The sequence below is a fragment of the Chiloscyllium punctatum genome, unplaced genomic scaffold, assembly GCF_047496795.1.
Source record: "Chiloscyllium punctatum isolate Juve2018m unplaced genomic scaffold, sChiPun1.3 scaffold_327, whole genome shotgun sequence".
Lineage (NCBI taxonomy): Eukaryota > Metazoa > Chordata > Chondrichthyes > Orectolobiformes > Hemiscylliidae > Chiloscyllium > Chiloscyllium punctatum.
In genome coordinates, this window is record NW_027310061.1 from 119,739 (window position 1) to 141,799 (window position 22,061).

At 46.1% G+C, this 22,061-nt stretch overlaps 1 protein-coding gene across 1 annotated transcript in view; it reads left to right on the plus strand.

Annotated features, from left to right (window-relative positions):
* Nucleotides 1-21,465, plus strand: part of LOC140472441 (sialoadhesin-like) — a 32,276-nt gene extending 10,811 nt beyond the window's left edge. Inside the window, exons 2-9 of the mRNA XM_072567488.1 lie at nucleotides 598-653; nucleotides 2,566-2,919; nucleotides 3,969-4,253; nucleotides 4,973-5,236; nucleotides 9,598-9,948; nucleotides 11,304-11,600; nucleotides 15,718-15,993; nucleotides 21,338-21,465. Coding sequence (XP_072423589.1) covers nucleotides 608-653; nucleotides 2,566-2,919; nucleotides 3,969-4,253; nucleotides 4,973-5,236; nucleotides 9,598-9,948; nucleotides 11,304-11,600; nucleotides 15,718-15,993; nucleotides 21,338-21,465 — 2,001 coding nt within the window. The 5' untranslated portion in view covers nucleotides 598-607. The remainder of the gene's footprint in view (nucleotides 1-597; nucleotides 654-2,565; nucleotides 2,920-3,968; nucleotides 4,254-4,972; nucleotides 5,237-9,597; nucleotides 9,949-11,303; nucleotides 11,601-15,717; nucleotides 15,994-21,337) is intronic.
* The last annotated feature ends 596 nt before the right edge of the window (nucleotides 21,466-22,061 follow it).

Genomic DNA, 22,061 nt, shown 5'->3' on the forward strand with positions numbered 1-22,061 from the left:
AAGGTAAAATTTAACACAGGGCCTTACAGGAGAAAGGGAGATAGAGAGGGATTCAGCATTGAACGCGTTTTTCCCAGTAGCTGTTTCTTTGACCAGTAGCCTCCAAACTGACTGCTTGCGATGAACAGCCAGACTGCTAAATCCAAACCAAACTAGAGAAAGGCAGAAAGTGAGGACTGCAGATGCAGGAGATCAGAGCCAAACAGTGTGGTGCTGGAATAGTAGGAGAGTTGACGTTTTGGGCATAAGCCCTTCGTGATGAAGAGCTTATGCCAAAACATCGATTCTCCTGCTCCTCGGATGCTGCCAAACCAGAGAAAGGCTGCGCTGCGAGAACTGGCCACTCCCTTTCATTCTACAAGGGTTTTTCTTTAAACTTTTCCAGTAGATAAACACAGACATTACAGCAACTCTGCCTCATCTAACCCTTTTGCAAAAACAACAAGCACAACATAACCTTGTTAAAGGATCAGCATTGTCACACATTCCCTCAACACTGACCCCCTCAGGTGTCTTCCTACGTGATGCTGATTCAATCAGGGTGTAGGAATTTCAGCATTTACGACGTATATCCTTTCTTCATCCATTTCTCTTCAGGTCTTGGCAAATGAAGTGTTTATTCCTGTTATCCCTGGTTCTGCCTTCAGCCTGTGGTATGTATCTATCTAAATGTACATTTGCAGCAAAGAGATCATAGAGTCTTTTTAGAGAGAAACAGAGAGAGAGAGAGATAGTGAAACAAGGCAGTACAGGGAGGACAAGGAAATATCAGCTACAAAGACAAAACCTAATCAGAATACAGAATCGAGAGTGACTGGGATTTTAACATGGGAGGGAAGTTTGTGGGTTAGACTGGTTGGGATATTACACCACCTGTTGGGTGGGACATTAAAAGGGGGAGGAGAGTGAGGGTGAGATTAGACTGGGTGGGATATTAAAGGAAGCGGGTATCGAGGGGGAGAGTGAGATTAGACTGGATGGGATATTAAAGGGAGCGGGGAGTGAGGGGGATAGTGGGATTAGACTGCATAAGGTATTAAACGTTGCAGGGAATGAGGTTGAGAGTGTGATTTGCACTGATGGAAATTAAAGGATTCAGGGAGTGAGAGAGCAGAATTAGACTGGGTGGGATATTCAAGGATGTGCAGAGTGAGGGAGGCAGTGAAATTAGACGGTGGGATATAGAGGATGCAGGGCGTGAGAGGGAGAGTGGGATTAGAGTTGATGGAATATTAAATGTAGCGGGGAGTGAGGGAAGAGTGGAATTCGACTAGTTGGGATATTAAAGGGAGCGGGGAATGAGGAGGGCACGTGAGATTACACTGGGTTGATTATTAAAGTGAAGGGGAGAGTAGGATGTGATATTAAAGGGTAGGGTATAGCTCAGTGCAACAGGTTCTAGCCCCTACACCACTCCCCATCTCTGTAACCTCCTCCAGACCCTGCACTCTGCTCCCTATCTCTGTCAGCTCCTCCAGACCTGACATGCATAAAACCATGACATTAGAGCAGAAATTGGGCCATTCAGCCCATCAAGTCTTCTCCACCATTCTATTTTGGCTGATAAGTTTCTCAACCCCATTCTCCTGCTCTCTCCCTATAACCCTTGATCACTTTGACAATCAAGAACTATCTATCTCCGTCTTAAATATACTCAGTGACCCGGCCTCTACAGCCTTCTGTGGCAATAAAGTCCATGGATTCATCATTCTCTGGCTGAAGAAGTTTCTCCTTATCTCCGTTCTGAAGGGTCTCAGGCTGTGTCCTTGGTTCCTAGTTTCACCTAACAATGAAAACATCTTCTCAATGTCCGGTCTGTCCAGGCTATTCAGAATGCTGTAAATTTCAATCAGATTCCCCCCCGAATCCTTCTAAATTCCTTGGAGTATAGACCAATTGTCCTGAATCGTTCCTCATATGTTACTCATGTCCCTCCCTATCTCTGTAAACTCTTCCAGCACGTACACTCCTTCCCTATCTCTCAAAATTCCTCCAGCTTCTACACCCCCTCCCTATCTCTGCAACCCACTCCAGCCCCTACACCCGCTCCCTATCTCTGTCATCTCCTCCAGCCCATATATGCCTCCCAATCTCTGAAACCTCTTCAAAGCCATACACCTCTCCCTATCCCTGTAACCTCCTCCAGACCATCTACTTCTTCCTATCTCTGCAACCTCTTCCACCCCCTACATCCCTCACTACCTCTGTAACCTCCTCTAGCCCCGACACACCCTTCCTATCTCTGTCACCTCCTCTAATCCTGATCATGTCAGTATTCATGGTTTCCCATCGCTCCACCATTGGGGTCTGTGCATTCTGCTGCCTGATTGTCCTGAAATTTAGAGTTGTCTCCCGAAACTGCTTCATCTCTCTCTCTCTCTTTCTTTCTCATACACCAACCTTATGCACTGTTTTAGCAACGTCCTCTTTGAATGAGCCTTTCATCACCTGGTTCATGATATCCTCTGGTGCCGCTCAGAGTGAAATATTGCCTGGTTGAGTAACATGCTGTGTTGTTCTTCCATGTTAAAGGTGCTACATGAATGCACAATTGATTTGTTGTAGGTTCTGTGTACTCTCAATGGAATGTCGAAGCCCCCAGGACTGTAGAAGGGGCCGAAGGGTCTTGTTTGATGATTCCTTGCAAATGCCGCTATCCCCTAGCATCCAACCTCCAGACGGTCATGTGGTTAAAGGGGGAAAACATTAGTGGGACTCTGCTGACCTCTTCCAATGGGGACGCGGACCGCAGTTTCAAAAACCGAGCCACACTCGCGGGCGACTGGCGAACAGGAAAGGATTGTAGTTTGAAAATAAACGACTTACAGAAAAGTGATGAAGGGACATATCACTTTCAAATGTCTGGTCCAGATAAAAACAAATATTCAGATCCCAACGGTGTCTCGATAAACGTTGTGGGTGAGTTTAAAAATATTTCTCCAATTAATAATGAGGGGGGAATAGGGCTGAATGGCCTCCTACTATTCTTGTCAGCTATTTTGAGAAACTTCCAGTTCCAATCCCTTTATCCATCTGTTACATTCATGCTCGGAGCACCGTGCACAGTTCCAGTCTCCGTATCCCTCAGTCAGACCCACACTCGGAGCACCGTGCACAGTTCCAGTCTCCGTATCCCTCAGTTCAACCCACACTCGGAGCACCGTGAACAGTTCCAGTCTCTGTATCCTTCAGTTTGCCCCACACTCAGAGCACCGTGCACAGTTCCAGTCTCCGTATCCCTCAGTTAGACCCACACTCGGAGCACTGTGCACAGTTCCAGTCTCCGTATCCCTCAGTTAGACCCACACTCGGAGCACCGTGCACAGTTCCAGTCTCCGTATCCCTCAGTTAGACCCACGCTCGGAGCACTGTGCACAGTTCCAGTCTCCGTATCCTTCAGTGAGACCCACACTCGGAGCACCGTGCACAGTCCCAGTCTCTGTATCTTCAGTTGGACCCACACTCGGAGCACTGTGCACAGTTCCTGCCTCGGCATCCCTGTTAGACCCACACTCGGAGCACTGTGCACAGTTCCAGTCTCCGTATCCCTCAGTTAGACCCACGCTCGGAGCACCGGGCACAGTTCCAGTCTCCGTATCCCTCAGTTAGACCCACACTCGGAGCACCGTGCATAGTTCCAGTCTCCGTATCCCTCAGTTAGACCCACAGTCGGAGCACTGTGCACAGTTCCAGTCTCCGTATCCCTCAGTTAGACCCACAGTCGGAGCACCGTGCACAGTTCCAGTCTCCGTATCCCTCAGTTAGACCCACAGTCGGAGCAATGTGCACAGTTCCAATCTCTGTATCCCTCAGACCCACATTCGGAGCACTGCACACAGTTCCTGTTTCCATGCATCACGTTTTTCTGTGCCTCTATTTGTTAATTGGAAGTGAATGTTTTTTAACCCTGTTTCCAAACCCAATCTTCATGGCTGAACCTTGTGCCTTGATTGATCTTTTCTGTAAAGATGCGCCTGAGTTGATCAAGATATCGGCTCCTGCTGTGCTGCAGGAGAATGAGCCGGTGAATTTGAACTGCTCGGTGAGTTTTATGTGCCCTGGTTTGCTCCGCTGGATTGACACTGAGGGACTGAACATGTCTTCATCACACCGAGAAATCAGTAAATCCCCAACTGGCAGCGCCATCCTGAAATTCACCCCGTCTTACCGGGACCATGGGAGGACTCTGAGATGTGGCTTTAAAACAGCCAGTGGTGAAATTACAGGCATAAATGTGACGTTAAACGTGTTGTGTAAGTACACAGAGATTTAACCCATTACCTACTGGCTTGGAATGCTCAGTGTCAGCACTGACCTATCCCCTTCACTCAATCACAAGATCCATTCAGAGACATAAGGAGGACATTCGGCCCATTGATTTAATACTGGCTGTCAATCTATCAGTCACATCCCCCAGATTGTACTTGCGGATGTATTAAACTGAAATTACGTTAAAGAATATGGACAAGGCCGTATTTACTCCCTGTCCCCCCTTGCCCTCCTTGAGAAGATGGGGCTGAGCTGCCTTCTTGAACCGCTGCAAACCACAATGTTCCTTAGTGAATTCTAGGATTCTGATCCAGCCACACTGAAGGACTGACCTGAATCATTTGGGGTGAAAATGGGGCCTGTCATTCTCACCTCTCCAGTCCCTCGGTAAACAGAGAGCACACAGATAGATGATTCAGCGTTTGAACCATTAATCCAATTCCAGAGTTCACTGTCATCCAAACGTAGTAACTCGATGATGTAAGCTGAGGGAGTGCCATACACTGTCGGGCAGTCTGTATTGACGGAGCACCGCACAGTCAGAGAGTCAGTGCTGCGGGAGTGCCCCACCATCGGAGAGTCCATGCTGAGGGAGTGCCGCACTGTCAGAGGGTCAGTGCTGAGGGAGTGCCGAACGGGCGGTGGGTCCCTTTGCTGGGTGACTTTTCCCTGATGTCAGTGACACTGCTGTCTTATTCCTCAGATGCTCCGAAAGATGTCTATGTTGACTCCCCCCTGTACACACCGTTCCGTGTTGGGCAATATGTGACGCTACAATGCCTGGTGACCAGCAGCAACCCACCAGTACAGAGCTACACATGGTACACAGGATCAATAATGTTCAATGAAAAAGGCGCATCGAAGCAGTTCCAGATTTTACGTTATTCATCGGATCCCATTTTTCAATGTGAAGCAGGAAATTCTGTGGGAAGTAATTCCTCTGATGAAGTTGAATTGGTCACTTTACGTATGTATCAGGACCCTCTGACTATCTAACCTCTGTGATCTTCAACTGATCGCATAAACATACACCAGACTCCCTATCTCTGTAACCACCTCCAGCCACTATATCCCCTCCCTATCGTTGCACCCTCCTGCAGCCCCCACACCACCTCCCTATCTCTGTCACCTTATCCAGCCCCTACATCTCTCCCTATCACTGTAAACCCCTCTAGCCCCTACACCCCTCCCTATCTCTGTAACCTCCTCCAGCACCGACAGCTCTCCCTACCTCTATAACCATCTACAGTCCCTACATCCCTCCCTATCACTATAACCCCCTCCGGTGCCTACACCCCTCCCTATGTCCGTCACTTCCTCCAGTCCCTACACCTCTCCCTATGTCCATCACTACCTCCAGTCCCTACACCCTTCCCTATTTCTGTCACCACCTCTAGCCCTATCCTCCCCTCTGTGACCTCCTCCTACCCCTACACCCCCTATCTATCTCTGTCACCTCATCCAGCCCCTACACCCCCTCCCTATCTCTGTCACCCCCTCCAGCCCCTACACCCCCTCCCTATCTCTGTCACCTCATCCAGCCCCTACACCTCCTACCTATCTCTGTCACCCCATACAGCCCCTCCATATCTCTTTATTCCCCCAACCCCTACCCCCTCCCTATCTCTGTCACCTCATCCCTCCCCTACATCCCTCCCTATCTCTGTCACCCCCGACACCCCCTCCCTATGTCTGAGCTCTGCGATTCATTTCCAATTTTGGATATGGGTGACACTTATCCTCACCAACAAAATGATTAATGACCACACACAATCTGAGTCATTCTTACATTGACTTCTGTGGCAGATTTCTGTGTCAAAATTACCGCAACACTTCCTACTTTAACACACCGATCTCACTTCAGAAAATGTCCTTCATTGGTGGTTAATTCCAGAGGCGGTGACAGGCAGTATTTAAATGCATTTCTTCCCAATAGATAGAACAGTAAGGTTATAACCATTGGGAGAGAATGAACAGTCTGGGTCTCTGTGGGATGATCTGATCAAGGTCTTTAAAATTCTGAAAGGCAGACAGAAAGAAGATGTTCAACTTGTTGGTAGAGGGTCCATTGTTAGAAAATAACTCCTAAGAAATCCAATGGGGAATTCAGGAGAAAAGTCTTCCGAAAGGAAGTTTGAGGGGGGGGGGGGGGCGGGGGAATGTGGAACTCAACCAGGCAGGGAGTGGGGTTGGTGGAGAGAACATAGGACTTGGTCTCACAGGGAGTGGATTTAAATGTGGAACTCACTTCCACTGGAGTGGTCAGTGTATTAAAGGGGGGAAAGTTGGATAAACGTAAGAGGGATGAATGGACAGATGGAAATGATGATCAGGGGAACATGAAGACATGGGATTGGAGGAGGCTGGCGTGGGGCAAGAAGGATGTTTCCCCTCTATGGGCTCCAGACCTGGGAATACAGTCTTGTAATAGAGACAATTTTAATCTGAGGTGGAATTTCTTCACCTAGAAGGTAGAAAATTTTCGGTACTGTCTAACCCAGAGGTTGTGGAAGCTGAGATGTTAAAACTGGTGGAACTCTTAATATCACACTCAATGTAGACATGGAGAATGTGTGTAAATGCCCCTCAATGTGAAGAAATGCCATGATCGTCATGATTGTTGGTGCACACTTGAAGGGCTGAATAGCCTGCTCGTGTTCCTCATCCCCTAGCAGGGATCTGATGGGCTGAAGGGCCTGTTTAAGTTTGCTAGTATTTGCTCATAGGCCTCAGAGGCTTGGTAGTTGTATGTAAACCCCATTCTATCTCCATTCAGCCACTCGGCCCTTCGAGCCCGCTTGCCTATTCAATCAGATTATGGATAATCCGAATTCTCCCTGTCCTCTAGCCCAGATAACTTCTCACCCCTATCACTGCCCTTGCTTCTCAAGAATCTCTCCACATTCTCCTTAAAAATACTTGTGGACTCTGCTCCAATGTTTATTTTTCTGGGAGTAGTGACCCACTGAGTGAAAACAAATTTCCCCTTGTCTCTGTATAAATGGTCATCCCTGCTTTAAAACAATGATCCCGAGATTCTTCGACAAAAGGAAACATCCTGTCCACATCACCTCTCCCTCCGCTCCCTCATCCTCACTGTCAAGACACCTCAGGATATTCTATGTTTCAATCAGGTCACCTCTCACTCTTCTCATTCCCAGCTATTATGAAGCGGAAGGCGTGTATTCAATTTTTAAGAGAGAATGAATGCTATTAGATTAGATTAGGTTCTCTACAGTTTGAAAACAGGCCCTTCAGCCCAACAAGTCCACACCGCCCCTCTGAAGAGAAACCCACCCAAACCCATTCCCCTACCCTATATTTACCCCTGACTAACACACATCACACTGTGGGGGCAATTTAGCATAGCCATCTGCACAGAGAGCTTATAAAAGCCACCTCAGAGTGTACTGGAAAATTGAAAATATGTAATATAGCTAAGTGTGGTTACTGTTTTGACAACAATTCAAATTTAACCAATCAGTTTAAATTATGCCCCAGGATACTAAAACCGAGTCGAGTTTGAATTTATTGTTTTGCCAACATCAAACCAATGAGATGATCCAAAGTTGGGGATATAAAAAAGACAGGCAGTTTGAAAATCAGACAGAGCAACTGCCATAGAGAGAGAGAGAGAGACCCAAGACATTGACACGCTCTATCTAAGGTACCTTTTTATAGGAAACATATTCACAGTAAAAAGAAAGACGACAATGCAGGGATACTTCAGTTGGAAGAAGACAGACACTGAAGATGGCAGCTGCTGTTTGGTTTTGAAATTAAGTTGGTCTAATTTTAGTAAGTGTTTTATTGGAACAGCATATTGTAGAGTTGGAGTCAAGTAATAATCAGTTAAAAGAAAGGAGGCTTAGAGTTGTAAATAGGTGTTGTGTAATGTTCACTTTTAGAATTTGATGTTACTTTCTTTAGATAGTGGAATTTGGGAGTTCTCTGCCACTCATATTTTAACAGATTACAAAGCGAGGTGAGCTTTTCTGGACGTTTGGTTTAATTAACAGAAGGTTTCACTGCTGTGTCATAACACAGCAAATTCAATCCCTGTCTATTCCAAATTTCCTCATAAGACATCCCTTTCATTCCAGGTATTCCTCTGGTAAACATCCCCTAAACTGCTTCCCATGCATTAATATTCCTCACTCAAAATGGAGACCAATATTGGCCACTATTCTCTGGATATGGCCCTGTATAACTGAAGTATAAGCTGCTTACTTCTCCTTCTGTCAAACATTCCCCAAGCTTTCCTGATTGCTTGCTTCACCTATGGACTGACCTTCTGTGATTCATGCACTCAGACACCTAGATCCCACTGCATCTCCGAGCCCCTGCAATTTCTCACCATAGAACATAGAACAATACAGGGCAAAACAGGTCCTTTGCCCCTCAATGTTGAGCTGACTTGTGAACTAATCTAAGCCCATCACCTACATTATCCCATCATCATCCATATGCTTATCCAAGGACTGTTTAAATACCCCTAATGTGGCTGAGTTAGCTACATTGGCAGGCAGGGCATTCCATGCCCTTACTACTCTCTGAAGAACCTGCCTCTAATATCTGTCTTAAATCTATCACCCCTCAATTTGCAGTTATGCCCCCTCGTACAAGCAGATGTCATCATCCTAGGAAAAAGACTCTCACTGTCCAATCCTCTGATCATCTTGAGCATGAAATGATTTGGAAATGATTATAAGAGATAGGATTTATAATCATCTAGCAAGCAGCAACTTGATTGGAAATAGTCAACACGGATTTGTCAAGAGCAGGTCGTGTTTCACAAATCTCATAGAGTTTTTTGAGAAGGTGACCAAACATAGATGAGGGTAGGGCAGTTGATGTGGTGTACATGGATTTCAGTAAAGCCTATTCCTACCCTCGTCATCCTTTTATTCCTCACCTGTCTGTAGAAAGCTTTAGGGTTCTCCTTTATTCTACCTGCTAAAGACTGCTCATGTCCCCTCCTTGCTCTTCTTAACTCTGTCTTTAAATCCTAGCTATTCTGTAATTCTCCATCGCCTCATCTGAACCATCTTGCCTCATCGTCACATAAGCCCCCTCTTCTGCTTAACAAGCGATACAATTCTTTTAGTAAACCGCGGTACCCTTACCTTATCGCTTCCTCCTTGCCTGACAGAGACATACCTATCAAAGACACTCGATATCAGTTCCTTAAATCAGCTCCATATTTCAATTGTCCCCATCCCCTGCATTTTGCTGCTCCATTCTATGCCTCCTAAGTCTTGCCTAATCACATTATAATTGCCCACCTTAAGGCAAGATTTCGATAATGTGCATCTTGTTTTTTTACAGAGCAAGGCTCTTGGGGAGTGTGGAGCCCCCTGGTGGTGCGAGCTCGCACAGGTTCATGCGTGGTTATCCCGTGTGAGTTTAGGCACCCTCACACAGTACCAACCAATGTTAAGAAAATTGGAATGTGGCTGCAGGACCATCACTTCATCGGTGATAAGGTTTATCACAACGATGGGTTGGGAAAAGCTGACCACCAAAGGCGGGTGGAATTTCTTGGAAACTTGGAGAATGGGAATTGTACTTTGAAGATGAAGAATCTAACAAGCAATGACAGCAGGAATTATTACTTCCGGATTGAAATGGGTGATCATAAGTGGTCACACAAAACAGGGAGCCGCCTGGTCGTTTCTGGTGAGTTTCTCCCTGAGTCACTGTCTAGTCATGTTATTTCCAATGTCAGACCCCATTCACTCTCTCCTCCTCTGACCCTTTCTCTGTCTCTCCTCAAACTCGATAGATTTCACATCACCCTTTTTTTATTCTCTTGCTTTCCATCACACTCTTGCTTTCGAACTTTCTCTCTCCTTTCCTTTTACTCTCACATTTCCTTCTCCTCTTCCCTACCTCTCTTTCTATGCCTCCCACCCTCGCTCTCGTTACATCTCTCTCTATCTCACACAAACTCTGTCTGTGATTCTTTTGATCCTGCCTATTTCGCCCACTTTCTCTCTCTTTCCAATTTTCTCCCTCTCTATATCTCTCATCCAATGTGCTCTCTCTTCCTTTCATTTTCTCTATCTCTCACACACTCCCTCTCTTCGTTTACTTTCTCCCACGTCATCTCCCTACCCATCTCTCTTTCTCTCTCTGTCTCTCTAGATATCTCTCTTTCAACACTCTCTCTTTTCCAATCACTCTCTCTGTCTCCTGCACTCTCACTCACTCTTTCTCCCCTCTGGCTCTCCCCTGTTCCTTTTGACTTGCTCTCTCATTCGAGCACTCACTCTCTCCCTCTCAGTTTCTCAATCTCTAATTCTCATTCCTCTTGGTCCACATCCAGGTAATTATCACCTGCTCTACATCTCTTTCTAACTCTCTTCATCTCTCACACTAACCAAACCACACATCATGGTATCAGACAGGACACTGCAGCGCTCCCTCAGCACTGACCCTCCAACAGTGTGATGTTCCTCCTCCCTGACCCTCAGATACTGCAGCATTCCCTCAGCACTGACCCTCCAACAGTGTGATATTCCATCCTCCCTCAGCACTGACCCTCCAACAGTGCAGCTCTCTCTCAGCACTGACCCTCTGACAGTGCAACGTCCCCTCAGCAATAATCCACCAACAGTGCCTGCCACCTCAGAGTTGATCCTCTGAAATTGTGGCACTCCCTCAGCACTGACCCTCTGACACTGCAGCACTCCCTCAGCACTGACCCTCTGACACTGCAGCACTCCCTCAGCACTGACCCTCCCGCAGTGCGGCACTCCCTCAGCACTGACCCTCCGACAGTGCGGTGCTTCCTCAGCACTGACCATCCGACAGTGCCCACTCCCTCAGCACTGACCCTCTGACAGTGCAGCACTCCCTCAGCACTGACCCTCCAACAGTGCCCACTCCCTCAGCACTGACCCTCAGACAGTGCCCACTCCCTCAGCACTGACCCTCCGACAGTGCCCACTCCCTCCGCTTTGACCCTCCGACTGCGGTGCTCCCTCAGCAGTGGATCCAATAATCGATTCCCTGATCTTTTTGCTCCTCAGATTTTTCCGAAAAGCCGGTGATCACTGGGCCAATGGCAGTGCAGGAGGGGAGCCGGACGACGATGACCTGTTCTGTGCAGAGTCCCTGTCCTGAGGATATCCCGGTTTTGGAGTGGGTCAGCCCTTTCACTGAGGTGTTGGACATGCACAGCTCTTACCAGAATAGCCTGTGGACCTATTCCCGCAGCATCTCCTTTACCCCGCAGTTTGAGGATTTGGTTTTGACCCTGAAATGTCTCGCTTATTTTGGAACAGATATTCCTGCCGTAGACACTGAGGTGACCCTCAGCCTCCAGTGTGAGTATCAGAGATTTAGAACATAGAACAGTACAGCACAGGCCGTTCAGCCCACATTGTTGTGCCAAGCATTTATCTTAATCTCAGATAAATCTAACATACACACCCCTCAGTTTACTGCCATCCATATGCTTGTCCAGCAGTTGCTTAAATGTCCCTAATGTATTTGATTTTGCTACCACTGACGGCAGTGCATTTCATGCACCCATCACTCTCTGTTTAAAGAACCTACCTCAGATATCTCCCCTAAACCCTCCTCCAATCACCTTTGAAATTATGAACTACTCACGGTAGCCACTTCTATCCTCGGGAAAAGTCTCCGGTTATCTACACTATATATGCCTCTCATTATCTTGTACATCTCTATCAAGTCACCTCTCTTCCTTCTCTCCAGTGTGAAAAGCCCTAGCTCATTCAACCCCTGTTCATAAGACATGCCCTCAGTCCAGGCAACATCCTGGTAAATTTCCTCTGCACCCTCTCTAAAGCATCTACATCCTTCCTCTAATGAGGCAACCAGAACTGAACAGAATTTTCCCAAGTGTGGTCTAACCAGGGTTTTGTAGAGCTGCAGCAAAACCTTGCAATAATGAAAGCCAAAACCCCACGCAGCTTCTTAACAACCCTATCAACTAGGGTGGCAACTTTTTGGATCTATAGACATAGACCCAAAGATCCCACTGTTCCTCCACACTGCCAAGAATCCTGCCTTTAACTCTGTACTCAGCAGTCAAGTTTGACCTTCCAAAATGAATTACTTCACATTTATCCCAGTTGAATTCGATCTGTCACTTCTTAGCCCAGCTGTGCATTCTGACAATATGTTGTTGTATGTAGGCGAAAGTGACGACTGCAGATGTTGGAGATCAGAGTCTAGATTAGAGTGGTGCTTTTGCCCAAAACATCATTTTTCCTGCTTTTCAGATGCTGCCTGACCTCTTGTTGTATGTAGCCTGCAACAGCCCTCCACACTACCTTCAACACCACTGACTTTTGTGTCATTGGCAAACCTACAAACTCACCTTTCCACTTCTTCATCCAAGTCATTTATAAAAACCACAAAGAGCAGAGGCCTAAGAACAGATCCATGCAGGACACATTTTCCTTCTCCTTCTGTAGCCTGTGCCAGACTGGAATCTCCCAGGAGGAACAATACAGACTGACAGAAGGAGGCCTTTTGGCCCATTGTGTTCATACTACCTCTGCAAGCTCTCCATATAATTCTTCACAGCATGTTCCAAAAACTCCTTTGATATTACCACAATATTCCTGCCTTCCCTGTTCTCTGTCCAATACTGGCTCTGATTTTAACTTCGACTGTTCAATGGTATGTATTCCAAAATTGCAAAACAAGGCTATGAAATGTCCATAAGAGTTTGCAGGATCAGATTCAAAGAAAAAGAAGAAAGAAAATTACAACATAGGTACAGGCCCTTCAGTCCTCCAAGCCTGTGCTGATTCAGATCCTCTATCTAAACCTGTTGGCTGTTTTCTAAAGGTTTGTATCCCTCTGCTCTCTGAACATTCATGTACATGTCTGGATAAATTTAAAATTACACTAACATGCCCGCCTCTACCACTTCTGCTGGCAACACATTCCAGGCACTCAACACTCTCTGCGTGAAGAACTTCCCATGCATATCTCCCCTAAGTTTTTTCCCTCTCACCTTGAACTCATGACCCCTAATAATTAAGTCCCCCATGTGGGAAAAAGTTTCTTTCGATCCACCCTGTCGACACCTCTCATGATTTTGTAGACCTCAATCAGGTCCCCCTCAACCTTCGTCTTTCTAATGAAAATAATCCTAACCTACTCAACCTCTCCTCATAGATAGTGCCCTCCATACCAGGCAACATCCTGGTGAACCTTCTCTGCATCCTCTCCAAAGCAAACACATCCTTTTGGTAATGTGGTAACCAGAACTGTATGCAGTATTCCAAATGTGGCCAAACCAAAGTCCTATACAACTGTAACATGACCTGCCAACTCTCGTACTCAATACCCCGTCTGATAAAGGAAAGCATGTTGTATGCCTTCTTGATCACTCAATTGAACTGCATTGCCACCTTCAAGGAACAATGGATCTGAACACCCAGATGTCTCTGTACACCAATTCTCCATAGAACCTTTTCATTTAATGTCTAGTTCCCTCTTGAAATGGATCTTCCAAAATGCATCATCTCCCATTTGCCTGGATTGAACTCCATCTGCTATTTCTCTGCCCTACTCTCCCATTGATCTATATTCTGCTGTACTCTCTGACAGTCCATTTCACTGTCGGTACTCCACCAATCTTAGTGACATCTACAGACTTGCTAATCAGACCACCTGTACCTTGCTCCAGATCATTTAAGTATATCACAAATGGCAGTGGTCCCAGCACAGATCCCTGTGGAACACCACTGGTAACAGTTCTCCATTTTGAGAAGCTCCCTTCCACTACTACTCTCAATCTCCTGTTGCTCAGCAAGTTCTCTATCCATCTAGCGAGTACACCCTGCACCCCATGCGACTTCACTTTCTCTAGCAGCCTACCATGGGGAATCAGATCAAATGCCTTACTAAAGTCCATGTATATGACATTAGCCCCTCCCTCATCAATCAACTTTGTCACTTGCTCAAAGAATTCTATTAAGTTGGTAAGACGTGAACTTTCCTGCACAAGACCATATTGCCTTTCACCGATAAGCCCATTTTCTTCCAAATGGGAATCGATCCTATCCCTCAGTATTTTCTCCAGCTGTTTCATTATCATTATAGTAAAGCCATCCCTCCCTATCTCTGTAACCTTCTCCAGCCTCCACATCCCTCCCTATCTCTGAAAACTCCACCAGCCCCTACACCTCTCACTGTCCCTGTAAACTCCCCCAGCCCTGACACCCCTATTGCTATAACCTCCTCCAGCCCCTACATCCCCTTGCTATCTCTGTCACCCCCTCCAGGCCCTAAAACTCCTCCAGCCACTACACCCCTCCCTATTTTTGTAACCTCTTAAACCCTAAAACCCTTGCAAACTGTTCCAGCCTCAACACCCCTTCCCATCTCTGCAACCTCCTCCAGCCCCTACAGTTTCTCCCTATGTCTGTCACCTCCACCAGCCCCTATACTCTCTCCCAATCTCCGTCACCTCCTCCAGCCACTGTACTCCCTCTCCCTATCTCTGTATCCTCCTCCATCCTCCTACACTGCTTCCTATCTCTGTAACCTCCTCCAGTCCCCACACACCCTCTCCCTATCTCTGTAACCTTTCCAGCCCCTCCACTCCTCATCTGTAACCTCCTCTAACCCTGACACTCCTCCCTATCTCTGTAAAATTCTCCAGCCCATACACACCCTCTCTATCTCTGTAACCTCCTCCAACCCCACTACTCCTCCTTATCTGTAACCTCCTCTAAGAATGACATTCCTCGCTATCTCTGTAACATCCTCCAGCCCCTACATGCCCTCCTGATCTCTGTAACATTCTCCTGCCCCTACACCCCCTTCCAATCTCTGTAACCTTGTCCACCCCCTAACCCTTTCCTACCCCCGTAACACCCTCCAGACCCTTCATCCCTCCCTATATCTGTAAACCCCTCCTGCCCCTTCACTTCTCCCTATCTCTATAACCTCCTCCAGACCCTACACCCCCTCCCTATCTTTGTAACCTCCTCTAGCCCCTACACCCCCACCCTGAATCTGTCACCTTCTCCAGTCCCTCTGATCCCACCCATCTTGTCACCTCCTCCAGCTTGTACATACCTCCCATTTTGTATCAACCCTCTCCATCCCTACACCCTCTCCCTATCTCTGTAACCACTCCACCCCCTGCACCCCCTCCCTATTTCTTTCACCTCCTAATTCTAGCCTCTTGAGTATTTCCTGATTCCCATCACTCTCCTATTTGCATTCCTGAACTTTGGTATTCTGTCCCTCAACTTCTCTGGCACTCTCCCTCTCTCTTTCTCCTCCTTGTAAATTGATCTCTTTAACTGAGCGTTTGTCTGCTTGTCCTTCGTGTCTCTCTGCAGATCTGTGACCAATTTTCCTGTTATTTCACCCCTCACAATGTCTCCCTTAGTGAGTGATGCTCAAGTAATGCTGTCTCTCACTGAGAGTCTTGTCCATTCCTGTCAGATGCCCCTCGGAACATGAAGGTGTCGATCTCTCCATTGGACAGTGTGATACATGAAGGTGACACTGTCACCCTGAGCTGCACCAGCAACAGCAACCCCCCAACCAGCTGGTACAAGTGGGAACGGAGACAGGGAGAGGAGACTGAGCCTCTGGAATCATCTGAGAGAGACCTGACTTTGTACAGAATCACTCACAAACAGGAGGGTGTGTACTCCTGTGAGGCGGGGAACACGGTTGGTGCCAACAGGTCAGAGGGTTTCAGGATAGAGGTTATGAGTAAGTATGCAGCCCAGATATTGTCCTTTGACTCCCTGCCCCCTCACCCTGAGTGTTCACAGCCCTCAGTGTTCAGATTGCTCTACTCCCAGGACAGCATGGGCCCCGTGGATATGACCCAATGTAGGCAGAATGATGGAAGTCTTAAGAAGTGCTTCATTTTGTGGCCATTTGTCAGTCGCCTCAAATGACAGTTGGGAGGTATTGACAGTTTACAGCTTGAGTCACCTCAGCTGAGGAAGGATTTCCTTACCTTAAAGTCAGCACATTGAGGGTTCACCAAATTGAATCCTGGAATGTGGGGCAGAGAAGAGATACAATCAATCATAGAATGTCTGTAGGGTGTAAAGAGTCCATTCAGCCCATCAGGTCCACATTGACCCTCTGATGAGCATCCCAGACCTATCCCCAGAATCCCACATTTTCCATGGCTTAACTGTACATCTCTGGACACTATGGGAGAATTTAGCATGGCCAATCCACCCTAACCTGCACATTCCTGGACAGTATGAATTAAGAGGTGATCCCACTGTATTCCAGTGAATTCTGAAATAACCAAGGGGAGGAAATAAATACAGTAACTCTCACGGAAGGAAATGGACCAGGGAAACTTGTGGGAAAAAAGGCCAATATGTCTCCAGGACATGATGGGATGCAGCCTCAGATAATAAAGGAAGTAACTAATATGAGAACGCTCACTTATTTTCATCAATTTTGGTTGGAATTGTGAACTTATAGAATCAGAGAATCCTTATAGTGTGGAAGTAGGCCCTTTGGCCCCACACCAACACTTCGAAAACCTACTCAGACCCATTACCCCCTACCTGATTTTACCCTGACTAATGCACCTAATCTACACATCCCTGAACACTATGTGCAATTCAACACCACCAATTCATCTAACCTGCACATCTTTGGACTGTGGGCAGAAGCCAGAGCACCTGAAGAAATCCACACAGACACAGGGAGAATGTGCAAACTCCACACAGACAGTCATTCAAGGCTGGAATCAAACCCAAGTGACTAGAGCTGTGAGGCAGCAGTGCTAACCACTGGGAAGTATGAGCTGAAAATGAACTGTGGAATCTGGGACAGCTTGTGGTAAAAGGAAAATAGCAGATCAACAAGCGTCTGTTTGTTTGTGAGGGCAGGCCTGGAGGCTAATTGCAGGCAGATTCTTTGTTAAAGGAATTCCAACAGACAAAGTGAAGACTGTTGTGTTTAAACAGGTAGTAGAAGGTGGCTATTAATGAGGTCCATATCTGGGAACTGGTTCCAGCAAGTCTGGAAGAGGCTCTATGTTGAAACTGACAACAGTTGTATAGTTATTGAGACCTCAGGAAGAGGTGATCAGACTATCAGGGCAGAACAAGAACTGAAGTAGTTTTTTTGAAGAGTGTTTTCTGGGGAGATGAGCTTGACTGCTAACAAAGGCAGCATGAAGATTTGAAAGTTCTCTGCCCAATCTGTCACGCAGGACTTTGGAAGGCCAAAGATAGAAAGCTGAGTTCAAAGTATTGGTGCCTTTGCCTGGGTGAACTAAGAAGGTGACCCTAATCAGTGTTTTCAAAAAGCAGCCCCATTCCTATCAGTGAAACAATGCAACATGAAAATGGTTTCAGCAATCTGGCCAGTCGTGATATTTTCTTTTATGTATCCATGAACCCAGTTAGTTTGTCTGTCTGTCTTTTGTGTGAAGGGGGTCTGAAACCAAATGTTTCAGGTTTGAAACATAAATATTGATTAGATTGCAGAGAGATAATTTTCCCTCTGCTGAAGTTATTGTGTATTTAATAAATAGTGAAGTATTTTGTTTCAGATACAAAAATGATGTTTAAAATTTCATTATTTGCGAAATCTGGGATTAGTTAATCAAAATCTGATGAGGAACTGTTTACAATAGCCCAGTGGCTCAGTGGCTAACACTGCTGCCTCCCAGGGTCAGGGACCCTGGTTCGATCCCACCCTCAGGTGACTGTCTATGTGCAGTTTGAACATTCTCGCCGTGTCTGCGTGGGTTTCCTCTGAGCACTCCAGTTTCTTCCCACAATTCAAACATGAACAGGTGAGAGTGAATTGGCTTTGCTGCATTGCCCATCGTGTTCAGAGATGTGTAGGTTAGATGCTTTAGTCAAGCGTAAAATATAGAGTAATAGGGTAGGGGAATGGATCTGGTGGGTCAGTGTAGACTTGTTGGGCCAAAGGCCTGTTTCCACACTGTAGGGATTCTGTGATTCAAGTGGTTATTGGGGTCTTCAACAACGTTATTGTGTTGCTAATGCGGTCGTACAAGCACTGATTTCATTTGGCTGTTTGTCTCTGTAACATAACACGACAGAGATAATGAATACGCTGGCAGTACAGCGAAAAATGTACAAAGTCACCATTTCTGGCTCAATCTTAGGGACAAAGCTATCTAGGTACAAAATCTTAGGTATAAGTTAGAAAAATGAAAAAAAGGTTTCACAAAATCAGCATTACATTCCTTCTAAAGCTGGCAGAAATACAACTTATGTGGAAATACTGCACTGCTAAGATTAACAAAAATCATTTTGATTTAATTTATTATTGTCACGTACTGAAGTACAATGAAAAGTTTTGTTTTGTGTGCAATACAAGCAGATCATATCACACAAAAGACACAAAGATCAAAGAATGATTGAATAGAGGGAGGAATACAAGTTACGGCTGGGGAAGAATAGAAAAAACAAGGTCAACATTAGATTTGAAATTTGTGTAGTCCGTTCATGCTGCACTGTCCTACTCCCTTTCCATAAAGACTTTGAAACTTACAAAGTTGTGGTCACTATCCCCAAAATGCTCACCCACAGGCTTTGAACCACAGCTCCTTTCCCTTGAATCAGGTCTAGCTCTGCCCTCTCTCTCATGGGTCTATCTATGTACTGGCACAATAAGGTGTTTTGGATGAGCTTTCAAAATTCCACCCTGTCTAATCCTTTCACACTAAGGTAATCCTAGCTAATGTTAGCAATGTTGAAATTCCCTATCACTATAACTCTATTCCTCTCTCACCTCTGTGATTTGCCTGTATATCTGCTCTTCTATCTCCCTCTGACTGATGTTGTATAATCCCAGCAAAGCAATTGACTCTTTTTTTATTTCTTCTGTGTGCTCGGATAGCCTCATTTGAAGAGCCTTGCAGGACTACCTCCCCTCATTACTACAGGAGTGGTTTCCTTTGCCAATTATGCAGTGCCCCCCCACTTCTCTGACATCCCTGGGCCCCCATGACCTGAAACATCTCTCCCCTGGATTATGCGCTGCTAACCCTTTCCTTCCTACAATCATCTCTCTGTGATTGCAACAATATCATATCTCCAGAGGGTGCAGGTGGAGGGTTGCTTTTCAGACTGCAGGCGTGTGACCAGCGGTGAACCACAAGGAGTGGTGCTAGGTAAACTACTTTTCATCCTTTGTATGGGAGGAATAGTTAATAAGCTTGCAGATGACAGGAGGATTGGACATGTTGTGGACAGCGAAAAAGGTTACCTCAGAGTACAATAAGATCTTGATCAGATGGGCCAATGGGCTGAGGAGTGGCAGGTGGAGTTTAATTTAGATAAATGCGAGGTGCTGCATTTTGGTAAGGCAAATCAGGGCAGGACTTATACAGTTATGGTAAGGTCCTGGGGAGTGCTGGTTCTTGGAATGCAGGTTCATAGTTCCTTGAAAGTCGAGTCACAACTGGATAGGATAGTGAAGAAGTCTTTTGTTTTGCTTTGTTTATTGGTCAGAGCATTGAGTATTGGAGTTGGGAGGTCATGTTGTGGCTGTACAGGACATTGATTAGGCTACTTTTGGAATATTGTGTACAATTCTAGTCTCCTTCCTATCAGAAGGATGTTGTGAAACTTGGAAAGAGTTTAGAAAAGAGTTACAAGGATGTTGCCAGGGTTGGAGGGTTTGAGCTACAGGGAGAGGCTGAATAGGCTGGGGCTGTTTTCCCTGGACCGTCGGAGGCTGAGGGGTGACCTTATAGAGGTTTATAAAATCATGAGGGGCATGGATAGGGTAAATAGACAAGGTCTTTTCTCTGGGGTCGGGGAGTCCAGAACTAGAGGGCGTAGGTTTAGGGTGAGAGAGGAAAGATATAAAATGGACCTAAGGGGTAACTTCTTCACACAGAGGATGATGTGTGTATGGAATGAGCTGCCAGGGAAAGGGGTGGAGGCTGGTACAATGACAGCATTTAAAAGGCACCTGGATGGGATATAAACAGGAAGCATTTAGAAGGAAATGGGCCACGTGCTGGCAAATGGGACTAGATTAGGTTAGGATATCTGGTCAGCATGGGCTAGTTGGATCGAAGAGTCTGTATTCATGCTGCATTTTCAATGACTGTCTGACTCTTTGAGTGTATATGCTGATCGATGCTCTAAGTTTATCTGATTCCATTTAAATAGATATTGTTTAGCGTTCTTTTCCTCACATCTGCCCTACCATGGACATGCCTTCTCTGCCTACTGCATTGTCCTAATCTTCATTCTGTGTCAGATTGAACCTTGCTCCCCACTTTAAGTCTTTCCTTATACTCCTGCCAAATTAGTTTAAAACGTACCCAACGCATGAGCAGACCTCTCAGCAAGGACATTGGACCCATTCCAGTTCAGATGCAACCCATTCAGCTTTTACCGGTCCCACTACTCCACAAACTGACCCAATGATCCAAATATCTAAAGTCCTCCTCCTACACGATCCCTTTAGCGACACATTCACCTGATCTTTCTTCCTGTTTCTATTCTGAGTAGAACGTGGCATTGGAAATAATCCAGAGAGTACAACCTTAATAGTCTTCCACTTTAACCTGTTCCCTCACTCTCTCCATTCCTGTTACAGGACTTTATCTCTTTTTATAACCCAGGTAGTCTTCCTCCTTTATCTGTTCCATAACTCTCTCAATTCCTGTTACAGGACCTCATCTCTTATTTTAACCGGGGTCGTTGGTATGGACATGTACTATTTGAGAGTCCCGTTTGTGATCACAGAACTGTCTGTCAGTTCCTCTTACAATCAAGTCCCCTATCACTAATGCTCACCCAGCCTTTTTCCACCCATACTGTGCAGCAAAGCCAATTGAGACACCACAAACTTTCCCCCGATAGGCCACCCCACACAACAGTGTCCAACACGCTATATCTGTGTGTGAGGGAATGGCCATAGGGGACTCTTGCATGACGTGACCATAGTCTTCCTGGTGGTTACCATCACGTTTCTGACAGTGAAATTCTCACTGCGCCACTATCACCATTACTGCAGTGAAATGGAGCTTGAGAGAGATTGAACACAGATAGGAAGTGATTAATCCTTTCTCTGTGTTTTCCAGATTGCAGAGGAGAGAGTCTGCATGTGATCCTGATCCTGGGAATACGAGCTGGGATATTCATTGTAGCTGTTGTTCTCACTGTTGCTGCTGTTTGTGTCTGTGAGGAGCAAACAGTTAAAGGAAGCTGAAAGGCTGCTTTAAGCTTTGTCAGTGTAATCGAATCCCACATGCTGTTGGGTTAGGTTGTACTGAATCCAGTTAAGGGCACTGGTAAGGATCATCTGAGCTCAATAATTATTACAGCATGGATGGAGACCATTTCTCTCCACCAAGTCTATGGCAACCCTCTCTGTACAGCAATTCAGTCAGTCATATTTTTCCTCTCTCTCCTCATTGTTCTGAGAGTTTATTTCCCTCAAGTGTACATCCAAATTCCATTTGAAATCATTGAGCATCTCCCCTTCCACCCCACCTTGTAAGCAGTTAGTTCCAGATCATTATCACTCGCAGTGTATAACAGTCCTTCCTCACTGCTCTGTATATCCCACTCTGAATCGTCAATCCATTTCCCCTGGTCCTTGTATCATCAGCAAATGGGAACAGCTTTCCTATGTCTCCCTGATCTAAACCTGGTCCCATCTCATCCTCATCAGTCACCTTCACTCTAAGGGAAACAGCCCCAGCTTCTACAATTAAACCATGTCACTCAAATCCCTGCTTGCAGGAAACATTTGGGTCAATATCCTCTGCCCCCTCTTGAGAACACTCACCTCCTTTCCCCTTA